This window comes from Erythrolamprus reginae, chromosome 5 (assembly GCF_031021105.1).
Source record: "Erythrolamprus reginae isolate rEryReg1 chromosome 5, rEryReg1.hap1, whole genome shotgun sequence".
NCBI lineage: Eukaryota > Metazoa > Chordata > Lepidosauria > Squamata > Dipsadidae > Erythrolamprus > Erythrolamprus reginae.
Genome location: NC_091954.1, coordinates 50,132,764 through 50,146,439, shown reverse-complemented (window position 1 = coordinate 50,146,439; position 13,676 = coordinate 50,132,764). Strand labels below are relative to the sequence as shown.

General features: G+C 41.3%; 1 protein-coding gene across 4 annotated transcripts in view; it reads left to right on the top strand.

Annotated features, from left to right (window-relative positions):
* The window catches only part of PLEKHA1 (pleckstrin homology domain containing A1), a 56,128-nt gene that overhangs the window by 23,773 nt on the left and 18,679 nt on the right, over window positions 1-13,676 (top strand). For all 4 annotated transcript variants that reach the window (XM_070752552.1, XM_070752555.1, XM_070752554.1 and 1 more), the window contains 3 exons: window positions 1,538-1,666; window positions 4,321-4,461; window positions 8,986-9,054. In XM_070752552.1, the coding sequence (XP_070608653.1) occupies window positions 1,538-1,666; window positions 4,321-4,461; window positions 8,986-9,054 (339 nt within the window). The remainder of the gene's footprint in view (window positions 1-1,537; window positions 1,667-4,320; window positions 4,462-8,985; window positions 9,055-13,676) is intronic.

Below are 13,676 nucleotides of genomic sequence, written 5' to 3'. Positions count from 1 at the left end.
TGACAAATGACAAAACAAATATTTTAAAAGAATGTGAAAAAATTTCTTGCATCAATATTGATTTTAGTAAGTGATGGAAAAACATACCATGTAATTTACTTCACTATTGTTTCTGCACCATTTTTTAATTTTTTTAAAAAGTCTGCCTCATTATTATTATTATTATTATCATTTATTAGATTTGTATGCCGCCCCTCTCCGCAGACTCGGGGTGACTCACAGCAGTGATAAAATAGTATACAATGGCAAATCTAATATTAAGTCTAAAATAACAATTTTACATTAAAAACCTTAAAAAAAACCCTTATATAAAAACATACACACAAACATTCCATAGGCAAGGGGAGATGTCTCAGTTCCCCCATGCCTGACGGCAGAGGTGGGTTTTAAGAAGTTTACGAAAGGCAAGGAGGGTGGGGGCAGTCCTAATCTCCAGGGGAAGCTGGTTTCAGAAGGTTGGGCCGCCACAGAGAAGGCTCTTCCCCTGGGTCCTTCCAGTCGACATTGTTTAGTCGACGGGACCCGGAGAAGGCCAACTCTTTGGGACCTAAGCGGCCACCGGGATTCATGCGGCAGAAGGCTGTCTCGTAGATATTCTGGTCCAGTGCCATGATGGGCTTTATAGGTCATAATCAACACTTTGAATTGTGACCGGAAACTGATCGGCAACCAATGCAGACTGCGGAGTGTTGGTGTAACATGGGCATACCTAGGGAAGCCCATGATTGCTTTTGCAGCTGCATTCTGCACAATCTGGAGTTTCCGAACACTCTTCAAAGGTAGCCCCATGCAGAGAGCGTTACAGTAGTCGAGCCTCGAGGTGATGAGGGCATGAGTGACTGTGAGCAGTGACTCCCGGTCCAAGTAGGGCCGCAACTGGTGCACCAGGCGAACCTGGGCAAACGCCCCGCTCGCCACAGGTGAAAGATGTTTCTCTAATGTGAGCTGTGGATCGAGGAGGATGCCCAAGTTGCGGACCCTCTCTGAGGGGGTCAATAATCTCCCCCCCAGGGTGATGGACGGACAGATAGAATTGTCCTTGGGAGGCAAAACTCACAGCCACTCCGTCTTATCAGGGTTGAGTTTGAGTCTGTTGACACCCATCCAGACCCTAACAGCCTCCAGACACTGACACATCACTTCCACTGCTTCCTTGACTGGACATGGGGTGGAGATGTACAGCTGGGTATCATCGGCATACTGATGATACCTCACCCCATGCCCTTGGATGATCTCTTCCTGGTAAAAGAATGAAATCTTAAAAATAATCAATAGAAGAACAGTTAAGTTATTAAAGAACCTCACAGAATACTATTAAAATGTTTAGCTATGTCCATAGCTTTTTTAAAGCAACATTTAAAAGACGGGAAAGTAAATAATTTAGCAATGTCTTAAGAAAGATATCCAGAAATGATAAACATTTGCCTCATTTCTCTTACTTGTGAATAATTAAAAATAGACAAGAATAATAATTCTGAGGGAGCCTGATTTAGAAGATACATTTCATTTCAGTATTTGTTTAATGTTCTATTTTCAGGTACCAAAGCAGGCTGACTCTTGTCATACTGATAATGCACTGCGTCATTCTGAAAATTTGGGAATAAGAAAACAAATGTCTTACAGAACAGAAATTGTTGGTGGTGTTCCCATAATCACTCCTACTCAGGTAATAATACTAGTTCCAAGATAATAGATATATTATTGGGATGTTGTCCTTCTTGGGTATAATTTTTTTTATTATTTTTCACACCTTCCAATTTACATACCGTATATACTCGAGTATAAGCCGACCCGAGTATAAGCCGAGGCACCAATTTTTGCCACAAAAACTGGGAAAACGTATTGACCCGAGTATAAGCCGAGGTTAGAAAATGCAGTGGCTACTGGTAACTTATAAAAATGGAAAACAATAAAATTACATTAATTGAGACATGTTTTAGAATATTTATTTTAAAGAAAACCAGTAAACTAGCTCTGTAAATTTAAAAGAGGGTAAACAAATTAACAATATTAACAATAAATTAAAAAGTAAAAAAAGTAGCTCGATCAGGAACAAAGCTAAAACCTAAGAGTTAAAATCCTTCAAAACTGGATTCCTTCTCATCATTAATTGGATTTACATTATTGTTCTGTTTTTATATATGCTGTGAGCCACCCTGAGTCCTTGGAGAGGGATTGCATACAAATCCAATTAAATAAACAAACAAACAAACAAACAAACAAATAAGTGTATCCAAAGAAGAGCTTCAGCATTAGCTGCTGTGAGGTTATCAGCATAGAAAACCAAATAGATAGATAGATAGATAGATAGATAGATAGATAGATAGATAGATAGATAGATATAGATAGAAAGATAGATAGACAGACAGACAGACAGAAAAATAGATAGATAGATAGATAGATAGATAGATAGATAGATAGAAATAGATAGATAGATAGATAGATAGATAGATAGATATAGATAGAAAGATAGATAGACAGACAGACAGATAGAAAAATAGATAGATAGATAGATAGATAGAAATAGATACAGATAGATAGATAGATAGATAGATAGATAGATAGATAGATAGATAGAAAGAAAGAAAAATAGTTAGATAGAAAAATAGATAGAAATAGATACAGATAGATAGATAGATGATAGATAGATAGATAGATAGATAGACAGATAGATATAGATAGAAAGATAGACAGACAGATAGAAAAATAGATAGATAGATAGATAGATAGAAAAATAGATAGATAGAAAAATAGATAGATAGAAAGATAGACAGATAGAAAAAGAATTCCTGTCTAGCTCTGCCTCATAACACATTATTAGATCCTATCCAAGCAAGGACAGCAACTACCACAAAATACCATTTTTTAAACAGTTTAAATCCTTTCAAAGGAGGGGGAGGAGAATCTGACAGCAGGGGGACTTTTTAATCCGGCTCACCATTGCAAATGGCTGCCTTCTTTGCTTGAGCTAGTGAGAGGAACTACGGCGTGCGAGAGGGGACAAAAGCTGGTGCCTCCTCGCTCTGGCTCAAGCAATGGCGCCCTCGTGTGGTGACTTTGTCAATGACCCGAGTATAAGCCGATGCTGTGTTTTTCAGCCCATTTTTGGGGCTAAAAAACTCGGCTTATACTCGAGTATATACGGTACCTCAAATTAAAATATAATACAATACAATATCAAATGCCAAATTCTTAGTCAAATTAATCAAATTTTTCTAATTATCCAATTATTTCTGGGATATAACATTCATCCTGTGCTACTTCCTTTCCAAATGCTATCATCCGGATTTTAGATAATGTTCTTCGCTTTCATAGCTATATAGCTATAGCTTTCTAAATTTCTCTTGGCTGTTTGCTATTTTTCCTAACTGTGCCATCGTGCTTCAGTCCCTTTCTAGCATTCTTAGAAAACACATTCCTACTTTCATTGGAAAAAACCCACATTTTATCGTAGCTGCCCTTAACAATAGAAAATATCCAAATTTACATCTCTTTAAAAGCGCAGGAAGGAAAGAAAAAAAAATAAAAAAGGAAAAAAAGCAGAAAAGAAAAGAAGAAACACTATTCTTAATCTATATACATAGGAGGAAGGGTTGTTGTTAGAAATTTTAAAATACATTTCCTACTCAATTCATTTAGGATGTTGTCTTTCTTATTGATGTGTAGACAGTTGAATCTGAAAAAAATTGTCAAGATACCTCATTGCCAAATGTTTGCAGAAGTTAAGATACCTCTTAATTTTCATATTAGAAGGAAAAATAAAAGTAGTCCTTAGATGGAAAGTTTTAGTCTGCCTATATTTTTCAACTCTTTTAGCTTATAATATGCTGCCTTCAATGAAAGGAGGAAACTGACTGAATTGTGATTGTTCTTCAGCTCTTCTAGTCAATGTGAAACTTAGTGTATATCTGTGGTTGCACATGAGATACCTTGATTTGTAGCTATATTATTTTCTGGGTCTTTGTGGAACTTATAAAGCTCACTTGTGTGATAAGTTAGAATTTAAAAAGCAGTTTTTGAATGTTGTTTATTAAATTTTGTGAGGATGCTTCCAAGGAACATGAAATAGTTGATATCTATATTTAGGGTATACTGTACTGAGGATGTAATTCCAGAAGGAACTCTGTCCCCAGAATCTTTAAAGTGTTTGGTTTGCTTTTCAATGTACATTTATTTAGTGAAAATAATTTTTATACCACTTATTTGATGCAAACATGGATTAAAGGATCATGGCTGTATAAATCCGATTCTCTCTAGCTATGATGGCAAAACCAACTTTTTTCTTTATTTATTCTAAATTATCTTGTTTACTTTTTCTAGAAAGAAGAGAGAAATGAATGTGCTGAAACTGATAAAAGCTACTTGAAACGGTCCCAAAGCCATCTTCCATACTTTACTACTAAGTATCCTCCAGACAATCCAGTTATCAAAGCAGGCTATTGTGTTAAACAGGGAGCAGTGGTAAGCAGATTGAGGCTAATAAAATATATTATGCAATACATAATGCAAAGGTGTTATTTTTTAACCCATGCAGACCAGATTTCCCAAAACACTAAAGAAAAAATGTTTGTTGGAGGCAAAAGGTTCATAAAATAAAATAAAATACTACTTGGTACTATTAGGTACATGTGTTTTGATAACTCTTGTTGAAGAAGGATTATTTATTCTTCATAGATATATAGAATTATTTGAATTGAATTGTCTACCTGCAGTTAATTTAAAAAAAATTCAAGGCCAAGGCTTTTCAAGGCTTTATTTCAGATATTTCTGATATTTCTGTATTGATTCAACTTCTTCTTCAGACACGTGAACAATATTTTGATAACAGGACTGAGTAATATGTACTGGATATGAAAATAGGACCATAGATAATCCACTTGAAATTATCTCTATAATGATTTTTTAGTACATATTATCACTCACGAACCAAATATGGAACTCCATAGATTACAGCAATATGCTCCATGAATTGCTGTGTATAATATACAGTGATCCCCCGCTCGTTGCGAGGGTTCCGTTCCAGGACCCCCCGCAACGAGCGGGTTTTCGCGAAGTAGCGCTGCGGAAGTAAAAACACCATCTGCGCATGCGCAGATGGTGTTTTTACTTCCGCAGCGCTACTTCGCTACTTCGCGCATGTGCAGATGGTGTTTTTACTTCCGCAGCGCTAGTGAGGAGCTGAAGATTGGGGGCGGCGCGGCTGTTTTAAACGTCGCCGCTGGCATGGGGGGCTTGCCAGCACCCCCCAGACCCCCAACCCGGGTTTGGGGGGCTGCTAGGAAGCCCCCCATGCCAGCGGCGACATTTTAAAACAGCCGCGCCGCCCCCGATCTTCGGCTCCTCGCTAGCGGGCAGGCAGGCGGCGGACAAGCCGTTCGCTGGCGCCGCTCGCTCGCGCTTCCCAGCTGAGTCCTGAAGCGAATTCGCTAGCAAACGGCTTGTCCGCCGCCCGCTCGCGCGTCCCGCGCCCACGCCGTTCATTCTCGCTGCTTCCCACCTGAGTCAGCTGGAAAGCGGCGAGAATGAACGGCGTGGGCGCGGGACGCGCGAGCGGGCGGAGGACAAGCCGTTCGCTAGCGCTCGCTCTCGCCGTTTTCCAGCTGAGTCCTGAAGCGAATTCGCTTCAGGACTCAGGTGAGAAGCGGCGAGAATGAACGGCGTGGGCGCGGGACGCGCGAGCGGGCGGCGGACAAGCCGTTCGCTAGCGCTCGCTCTCGCCGCTTTCCACCTGAGTCCTGAAGCGAATTCGCTTCAGGACTCAGGTGGGAAGCGGCGAGAATGAATGGCGTGGGCGCGGGACGCGCGAGCGGGCGGCGGACAAGCCATTCGCTAGCGCTCGCTCTCGCCGCTTTCCACCTGAGTCCTGAAGCGAATTCGCCTCAAGGCTCAGGTGGGAAGCGGATGAGAATGAACGGCGTGGGCGGGCGGCAGCGAGGAGTTTGCGTGGGCGGTGGGGAAACTCCTTGCTGATGCCCGCCGCTCGCCCTCCCGCCAGCAAGAGGGGGAAGACCCAGGGAAGCCGCCCAGCAGCTGATCTGCCAGGCGCCATGTACGCATGCGTGCCCATAGAAAAAAAGGGCACGCATGCGCAGATGGTGTTTTAACTTCCGGGTTCAAAAATCGCAAATTACCCTGTTCGCAATGGTCGGGGACGCAATAACCGGGGGATCACTGTAATGTAATTCCTGTATGGAAACTTTGCCATGTTAAAAATTTTGACAATAATATACAAGCAGTCCTTGACTTACAAACAGTTCTTTTACTGGCCATTCAGAGTTACAACAGCACTGAAAAAGTGATCTGGCCATTTTTCACACTTAGGACTATTGCAGCATCCCTATAATCATATGATTTACATTTGAATTCTTGACAACTGGTTTATAATTATGACGATTACAGTGTCCTTGGGTCATGTGATCTCCTTTTGCAACCTTCTGATAAGCAAAGTCAATGGGAAAGCCAGATTCACTTAACAGCCATGTTACAAGTGGCTAATCTAATAAATTATTATTATTACTAATTCAACAACCTCAGTGAGTCACAACAACTGTGGCAAGTAAAATCATAAAATAGAGTAAGACTCACTTAACAAAATAAATTTTGGAATCAATTGTAGTCGTAGGTTGAGCAGTAACTGTGATATAAAGTAGTCCTCCATTTTACTTCTATTTGATGCCAAATTAGAGCATAAAAAAGTACTTGCAACAGCTTCTGCAGATGACCAGTTTATCTCTGTTTATCTCTGTTACTGAATACGAAGATGTGTTTCTTATCTGAGCACTGAACTAATCAGCCACTGTTTCCCAATCTTGGGGACTCTGTAGCATTCCACTCTTTGGATTCTTAGCAATGGCCATACTGGCTGGGAAATTTTGGGTGTCAATTAAGAAAACAATTTGTTTTTGTTTTTTTCTCATCTTGTGGACGAGGGCAAGTTGTAAAGCAGCGGTCCCCAAACTACTGCCCGGGGGCTGGATGCGGCCCGCTGAGGCAATTTATCCGGCCCGCGGCAGCCCACAAGATTTTATCAATAGATATAATAAGCTCCCGAATCTCCTGTCAACTCACCGCGGTCTGCTGCTGAGCGAGGAGGTGGTACAGAGGCAAGGGACGGGGAGGATAGGAGGGAGATAGAGAGAGAGGGAGAGAAAGAGGGAGAGATACAAAGAGGGAGAGAGAAAGAGAATGAGTGAGAGAAAGAAAGAGAGAGAAAGAGAGAGAGGGACAGAGAAAGAAAGAAAGAGAGAGAGAAAGAGGGAGAGATAGGGAGGAAGAGAGAAAGGGGGATAGATGGAAAGACTGAGAGAGAGAGAGAAAAGAGAAAAATGAGAAAATGATGGAGAGAAAATGAGGGAGAGGAAAATGAAACAAATGAGAGAGAAGGAAGAAAAGAGAGAGGGAAGAGAGAAATGGAGAGGAAGGAGGGAGGGAAGGAAGGAAGGAGAAATGGAGGGAGTTTGTTGATTTAAGTTTAAATTTACTTGTTAATAAAGAAGTATAAATTACTTTATTACTTCATTATTTAATTACTTATTTATTTTAAATATTGTATTTGTTCCCATTTTGTTTTTTACTTTAAATAAGATTTGTGCAGTGTGCATAGGGATTTTTTCATAGGTTTTTTTTATAGTCCAGCCCTCCAACAGTCTGAGGGACAGTAAACTGGCCCCCTGTGTAAAAAGTTTGGGGACCCCTGTTGTAAAGGATGACTCTTACAATCAAACTCAACCCTGACAAGACGAAGTGGCTGTGGATTTTGCCTCCTAAGGACAATTCCATCTGTCCATCCATTACCCTGAGGGGGGAATCATTGACCCCCTCAGAGAGGGTCCGCAACTTGGGCATCCTCCTCGATCCACAGCTAACATAAGACAACCATCTTTCGGCGGTGGCGAGGAGGGCGTTTGCCCAGGGTCGCCTGGTGCACTAGTTGCGGTCCTACCTGGACCAGGAGTCACTGCTCACACTCACTCGTGCCCTCATCACCTCGAGGTTCGACTACTGTAACGGTCTCTATATGGGGCTACCTTTGAAGAGTATTCAGAAACTTCAGATTGTGCAGAATGCAGCTGCGAAAGCAATCATAGGCTTTCCCAGATCTGCCCATGTCACATCAACACTCCGCAGTCTGCATTGGTTGCCGATCAGTTTCTAGTCACAATGTTGGTTGTGACCTATAAAGCCCTTCATGGCATCGGACCAGTATACCTTCGGGACTGCCTTCTGCCGCACGAATCCCTGCGACCGCTTAGGTCCCACAGAGTTGGCCTTCTCCGGGTCCCGTCAACAAAACAATGCCATCTGGTGGGACCCAGGAGAAGAGCTTCTCTGTGGCGGCCCCAACCCTCTGGAATCAACTCCCCCCAGAGATTAGGACTGCTCCTTGCCTTTCGCAAACTCCTAAAAACCCACCTTTGGCACCAGGCATGGGGAAATTGATTCCCCTCGGCTGCTCCGATTTATGTATGGTTTGTTTGGGTTGTATGATTGTTTTTAAATCAAGGGTTTTTAACTGTTTGGCTTTTTAGTCATTGGATTTGTATTTTGCATTGATGTTGTGAGCCGCTCCGAGTCTTCGGACAGGGGCGGCAAACAAATCTAATAAATTATTATTATTATTATTATTATTATTATTATTATTATTATTATTAATGAATTGCAATGTTTCTGGTCGCTATTGTTGTATATTACAACAATCAGCTTTTCCTGCTCATTTAGAACCATTTTCATCTAATGAATACCATAAACCTAAGCAGTTTCTGAACCCAGTGGGAACATCCTAGTTTATACTCATATTGAATCAGAAAAATGTTTCTGATTTAAGGAACTAGACCTGAATAGTGCACAGAATATGAATATGAGAAAAGTAACATGTAGTCTTGATAGAAAGCCTAAAATACAGTGAATAAATAATGAATAAATAAAAAAATAACATGTTTCTTTAAATATATATTTAAATTATTACATTTTTGTCTGTATACATAGATGAAGAACTGGAAAAGAAGGTATTTCCAGCTTGATGAAAACTCAGTTGGCTATTTTAAATCAGAACTGGTAGGTATCCATTTATATCTATTTGATTAAACAAAACTTCAGAAGAAATATTTTGACCAAATGTGTTAATGCATAATTACTTTGTCGACATTATTTTGATAGAAAAATCAATTTTTAGAAACAGAATTTAGAACATAATTGCCTTTGTTTCCATTGGCCTTAATTGGTGGACACGCTAATGCTCCATTCTAATGGAGCAATTGTTAGATGCCAATATAATGATACTACTGACAGTTTTAATGTGAAATTAATAATAGCATTATCATTTTCCATACATAACCTAGTGCTCTGAATATTTAGTAGTGAATAAGTCATGTTTCTAAAATATAAACTGGGGAAAACAATCTTAATAACTAAACACAAAGAGATAATGTATGCACTTTATTTCTTTTTCTGTTATGCACATTGATTTCATTTTGAATTAAAGATGAATAATTAAAAGCAGTTATTATACTTATCTATCTTAGTTTGAACATAATGCCAATTTTTAGAATTGCATTGTATATATACTCTTCGTTATTTCAAGGCTGCCAATAGATAATAAAAACATGGAATGAGCAACTTTGAGAAAATAAAGTCAGGAGAATATATTAAAAGAGACAGATATTAAGTTACAGAAATTTCAACAACTGGATTACTTTCATTTTATAACCCAATTTATCTTTTTAGGGAAAATACTTTTTCATTTACTTTTTTAATGCTCCTTCTCTGAACCGTATACTTTCTGTCTATTCCCCAAACCACAGAAGGATTCTTAGGTGTGTGTTAATGTTTGCCCAGTTCTCTTCTGAATCCTTATCAGGTGGTGAACATAACATTTGATGTATCTCCATATCTAGAAGACAGTCCCTTATTTTCCACATACAGTGGTACCTCAAGATACGAACCCCTCGTCTTACGAACAACTCGTGATACGAACCGGGGTTCAGAAAAATTTTGCCTCTTCTTACGAACTTTTTTCGAGTTACGAACCGGCGTTCGGAGACTGCTGGGAAACCGCACGGCTGTTTTAAAAGGTGACAGCTGGGCGGCGGGGCTTCCCAGAAGCCTCCCGAACGCCGGTTCATAACTCGAAAAAAGTTTGTAAGAAGAGGCAAAATTTTTCTGAACCCCGAGTTCGGTTCGGGAGGTTGCTGGGAAGCCCCACAGCCCGGCTGTCACCTTTTAAAACAGCCGGGCGGCTTCCCAGCTGTCTCCAAACGCCGAACGCGGAAGTTCGGGTTTGGCGTTCGGCTTCAGGAGACAGCTGGGAAGCCGCGCGACTGTTTTAAAAAGTCACAGCCGGGCTGGGGGGCTTCCCAGCACCCCCGAACCCCGAACTTTTGCTGAACGTCCAGGTTCGGGGTTCAGGGGGGTGCTGGGAAGCCCCCCAGGCCGGCTGTGACCTTTTAAAACAGCCGTGCGGCTTCCCAGCTGTCTCCGAATGCCGAACGCGGAAGTTCGGGTTTAGCGTTCGGCTTCGGGAGACAGCTGGGAAGCCGCGCGGCTGTTTTAAAAGGTCACAGCCGGCCTGGGGGGCTTCCCAGCATCCCCCCAAACCCTGAACTTTTGCCGAAGTTCCGGGTTCGGGGCTCGGGGGGTGCTGGGAAGCCCCCCAGGCCGGCTGTCACCTTTTAAAACAGCCGCGCGGCTTCCCAGCAGTTGCCGAATGCCATTTTTTTGCGGGGATTTTTTTTGGTTGCACGGATTAATTGACTTTACATTGTTTCCTATGGGAAACAATGTTTCGTCTTACGAACCTTTCGTCTTACGAACCTCCTCCTTGCACCAATTAAGTTCGTATCATGAGGTATTACTGTATGTAAAATATGTATTAAAAAATCTTCAAAAGGAAGTTCTCCTCCAAACTGAAACACACGCCAAAACCTTGTAGTTATATGAAATCCTTTACAGCAGATAATAAATCCTGATCTGTATTTATCCACCAGAGATAATAGATTATAGTGGTGGGATTTTTTTTTAAAGAAGATGGAGGGCAATTTTAAAGGACAATAAATTAGAATATTAGAAAATTGCCACTCCCTTTATCTCTAGGTTTTTAGTACTATAGACAATCACTCATTAATTTAAAGTATTGAAACATTTTCATGCCTTTATATTATTTATGTATGGTATGTGTTGTATGGTTTTAATAATGGGTTTTTAGATGTTTTTTAAATGTATTAGAGTTGTTTCCATTATCGTCATTGTTGTGAACCGCTCTGAGTCATCGGAGAGGGGCGACATACACATCTAATAAATTAAATTAAAAATAAATTACCGTATTTTCCGGCGTATAAGACGACTGGGTGTATAAGACGACCCCCTAACTTTCCCAGTTAAAATATTGAATTTGAGATATACTCGCCGTATAAGACTACGCAGCCTGGTGCCAGCTTTCTCTTTCTCTTTCCACACAGCCACACTGATGACTAACTAATTGCACTGATTTTCCCATACATTGAGTGAATTCAGACAACACTCTTGTGAGCTGCTCAGTCTTCAGAAAGGGGTGGCATACAAATCTAATAAATAAATAAATCTAATAAATAAATAAATTGTGCCACAAATTAGCCAAATAGGCTTTTGTGTAACCCCACCCCTATCAAAGTTAACACTCTCCTGCTTTTATTTCTTGCACAAATGAGAACCAGCACTAAGCATAATTAAAAAGTAGCGGTCTTTAAATCTACTGATCAGATGTTGTTTGTTTACAAGAAGTTTAATAAATAGAAATCCTGCAGGTGCAATTTTCTAATGAGTAGTTCTTTTGTTTGCATTCCCTAATTGTAAACTTTAGGCTCACTTTCGACTCATCCATGAATGAAAACTAGTGAATAAGTTGCAGCGGGTTTCTTCTAGGGAGCAGGGAAAAGTTGGTACCTGAATACACATTTTTGTACACGTTTTGACAAATCAATAAATGAATGAATGAAATAAAATAGCACGTGTTTTGCAGCTCTGACTGGTACAAGGCGGAGCTTTGGGTACAGAGTCGGTGGAAAACTACTAAATCCCGGGTCCGTACAGCCCAGCCTTAAAAAAAAAGTTCCCCTCGCTGTCTTACCCTTTCGACTTCGGTTCAGATGTTGCACCAGGAAAAGGTGCTTTCACAAGCGAGATCAATCACCAGCAGGCTCGACGGGTGAAGCACGTGCCGTCGGGCCGAGCTCAAGAGAAAGGAAAGCGCAACGCGGCAGGAACTGCGGGGGGTAGCCGCCGTACGCTCCGGCTAACGAGCCCTTGCCGCAGCTATCCGCTGCTTCTTTCTTCTCCGCCTCGCCTCCGCTACTCCCGCCGCCACCTTTGCTCTCCCCGCCGGGCAAGAGGCAAAGGTGGCGGCGGGAGTAGCGGAGGCGAGGCGGAGAAGAAAGAAGCGGCGGATAGCTGGCGAGGCGCCGGCTAGAGGGCTGGACCCCAGGAAAGCCGGCGGCAGGAGCGGCGGCAAAGCTGCGGGGTCCAGCCCTCTAGCCGGTGCCTCGCCAGCTATCCGCCGCTTCTTTCTTCTCCGCCTCGCCTCCGCTACTCCCGCCGCCGCCTTTGCCTCTTGCCCGGCGGGGAGAGCAAAGGTGGTGGCGGGAGTAGCGGAGGCGAGGCGGAGAAGAAAGAAGCGGCGGATAGCTGGCGAGGCACCGGCTAGAGGGCTGGACCCCAGGAAAGCCGGCGGCGGGAGCGGCGGCAAAGCGGCGGAATCTGTGGAATCAGTATCCGGCGTATAAGACGACCCCCCACTTTAGATAAGATTTTCAGGGGTTAAAAAGTCGTCTTATACGCCGGAAAATACGGTAATCTTTTTGGTTTTAATCATAGTTTTAATATACTTTATAAACAATGTTGTATGTCTTGTTGATTTATAACTGAACAAATAATTATATACTTTTTTGATTCACTCATGCCTTGAAATTATTCTGTTTATTACCGTATATTATATTTTTTTCTATTTTACAGAAAAAAATAGAAAAAAATTCCTAAACATAATTTATCTTGTGACTCTTGATGATGACAGTTTGTAAAGTTAAGCATGAAAAATGTACACTTGTTGACATGACTGGGTTTTTTTCTTAATCATTGCTATTTTTTCCTTTTAGTTTCTGTTTGAGCTTTACTTGGTCTTGAGCTTTATTCTCAAAAGACATGAGTAGCAATAAAGGTCTAACAATTATTCATAAACTAGTGTTTCTATTTTTAGAAGATTTCTTGATAGAGTATAAATACCCTAGATCAGGGACCCACAACCTTTTGGACACTAGGGACCCATTCTGAGGAGGAGAGAGGTTTTTCTGCAGACTGGAGTTGTGTAGTTTCACATGCTGCCTGCATCCGATGGATGAGGCATTGCTTGTTTGCGCAGCCTGGATTCTGGCATGCTACGGTACATGTCAGCCCACGGATCGGGAGTTGGGAAATCTTGCTTTAGATGAGAAAGAATCAGGGTTTTTTTCAATGTAGATAATGTTGTTATTTGGATTGGTCTTCCTATTATCTGCAGTGGCTAAGAATTTGTAGATTAGTTTTGCATAATTGAAGAAAAAGAACCTGTTTTATAGTTTTCCTTTGATAAATGTCTCAGGCCATGATGAGGAATTGACACTTTTTAAAATAAATTTCTAAAATTATTCATCCTACCCTCTGTTTAGATAATT